General features: G+C 59.6%; 1 protein-coding gene across 1 annotated transcript in view; it reads right to left on the reverse strand.

The window, feature by feature from the left end:
- AQP1 (aquaporin 1 (Colton blood group)) overlaps positions 1-983 on the reverse strand; it is an 8,260-nt gene extending 7,277 nt beyond the window's left edge. Inside the window, 4 exon segments of the mRNA XM_011955123.1 lie at positions 5-55; positions 385-524; positions 527-548; positions 777-983. Coding sequence (XP_011810513.1) covers positions 5-55; positions 385-524; positions 527-548; positions 777-980 — 417 coding nt within the window. The 5' untranslated portion in view covers positions 981-983.
- Positions 984-1,898: the final 915 nt, after the last annotated feature.

A 1,898-nucleotide genomic window follows, 5' to 3' on the forward strand; every position in this document is an offset into this window, starting at 1 on the left:
TCACCGCAGAGCCAAAGGACCGAGCAGGATTAATCCCACAGCCGGTGTAGTCAATCTGTGAGGGAAAGAGACAGGGAGAGGCAAAGGCAGAGAGTCACAGGTGAAGAGAGAGTGAGAGGAGGGAAAGGGTGGAGGGAGAGAGAACAATCAGGGTGGGGGACAATGAGACCCAGGGAGAGAGGAGTGCTGACCCTAAGCTGGGCAGGAGGTCCCTCTGCTCCTCTCCAGGGCAGGACCCTGCCCCCAGCCCCCAGCACTGACCTGCCATCCTCCACCCAATGGCAAGAGCCCCGTCGGGAGTCCCACTGGCTGCCCATGGTAGGGCACCCCACCAGCCCCTGCCCTCCCTTCCCCCACCTCCATCTTGGAGGGCCCCTGACTCACAGCCAGGAGGTGTCCAAGGGCTACAGAGAGGCCAATGGCAAGGGGGGCTGAGCCACCAAGGTCGCGGCGCCTTCGGTCAGTAGTGGCCAGCACACACAGCACCAGCTGGAGGGTCCCGATGATCTCGATGCCCAGGCCTGGCCTGAGTTCACACCATCAGCCAGCTGCAGGGGACAGAGGCGGTGAGGACTGGTGAGGAGGGTAGGCAGGGACTATGTCCCAGGACCCCAAGGATCCCCAGGCCTCCCAGACCCAGGCATGGAGGGCAGACCCTCAGATGGGCCTTCAGAGTCCATCACAGGGTCCCGGGCAAGCACACACAGCAGGTAGTGGAAATCAGACCTTGAACCCACCCACTGCTGTTGATGAAACTCCAGCTCAGCCCCTAATACCTGCCTAGACCCAGGCTCCACTCTACCTAGAAGCTGGAGAGGCCTGGGGTGAGCTGAGGCCTTCACATCCAGCTACAACCAGGCCAGGGTATTCTGGGGTACCAAGGCCAGAGGCAAGGGGCAAGCCCCAGGCATGAAGATGATGGTCAGGAGCACTCCTAGGAGAAGAGATGCAAACAGGTGGGAAGGCCCAGCAGGGGACATGGCTTCATACATCTATGGCTTCATACATACATGGCTTCATACACCCCATGCCCAATTACATCTAAATTCTGGGGCTGGCGAGGCCTTCAGAGAGGTCCTGCCTCCCTCCACCCCTCTTTCTCCTCTGTGCTTGCCTCCCTTATTGTCTCCACCCTCTCTCTCTCCTTCTCCACCCCTGTATCTTTCCTTGGTCCAAGGCCTGTCTCCCATTACTTCTGGCCCTGCCCTCCTTGTCTCTCCTTCTCTCTTCTTCCTCCCTACTGCCCCAGCCTCACCCTCCCTCTCCCTGGCCAGAGAGGCCCCGCCACCACCGTCTGGCTGCCACTTACTCCTGGGCCACTTTTAGAAACATGACTCATGGAAAGAGAAGGGAATGGGAGCTGCCGTGAGGTCATGAAAGCCCTCCCCATGCAGCTGCCCCAGGAGGACCCCTCCCCAGGAAGCCCCAGCACCTTCCACTATGCTTTGTGGCCATCCCAGGGGCTAAGTGCACTCACACAGGGGAGCTGGACCACATCAGCAAAGGCTCACTTGCAAAGATGCCCAGATGAGGTCACTTAGGCTGCCTTCTCCCAGGCAGGGCTGTTGCACCCAAACACTTCCCAGCTGGGAGTCTCACTACCCAGCTCCCATCCTCAGGATATGGGAGTGTCTCTAAGGCCATAGGGAATTTTGCAAAATCCAAGGTAGGGGGGCACACCTTGGAGGTTTTCCCAGCCCCACCCTGAGGCCATCCTACAAGAACAATCCTCTTCCCGCCTTTGTCTGCAGCCCTGGGTTACAGGGAATGACTCACATCCCCTCCCCTGCCTTGCAGCCCCAACTTTGGGCTTTTCCTGGCGGACCCCAGGGCTACATCCCTTAGGTCCGCCAGCCCTCTGGGCAATGCCCAGTTCCCTTTCTGTCCCAAGGTTGGGC

Source organism: Colobus angolensis, unplaced genomic scaffold (genome assembly GCF_000951035.1).
Source record: "Colobus angolensis palliatus isolate OR3802 unplaced genomic scaffold, Cang.pa_1.0 Scaffold395, whole genome shotgun sequence".
NCBI lineage: Eukaryota > Metazoa > Chordata > Mammalia > Primates > Cercopithecidae > Colobus > Colobus angolensis.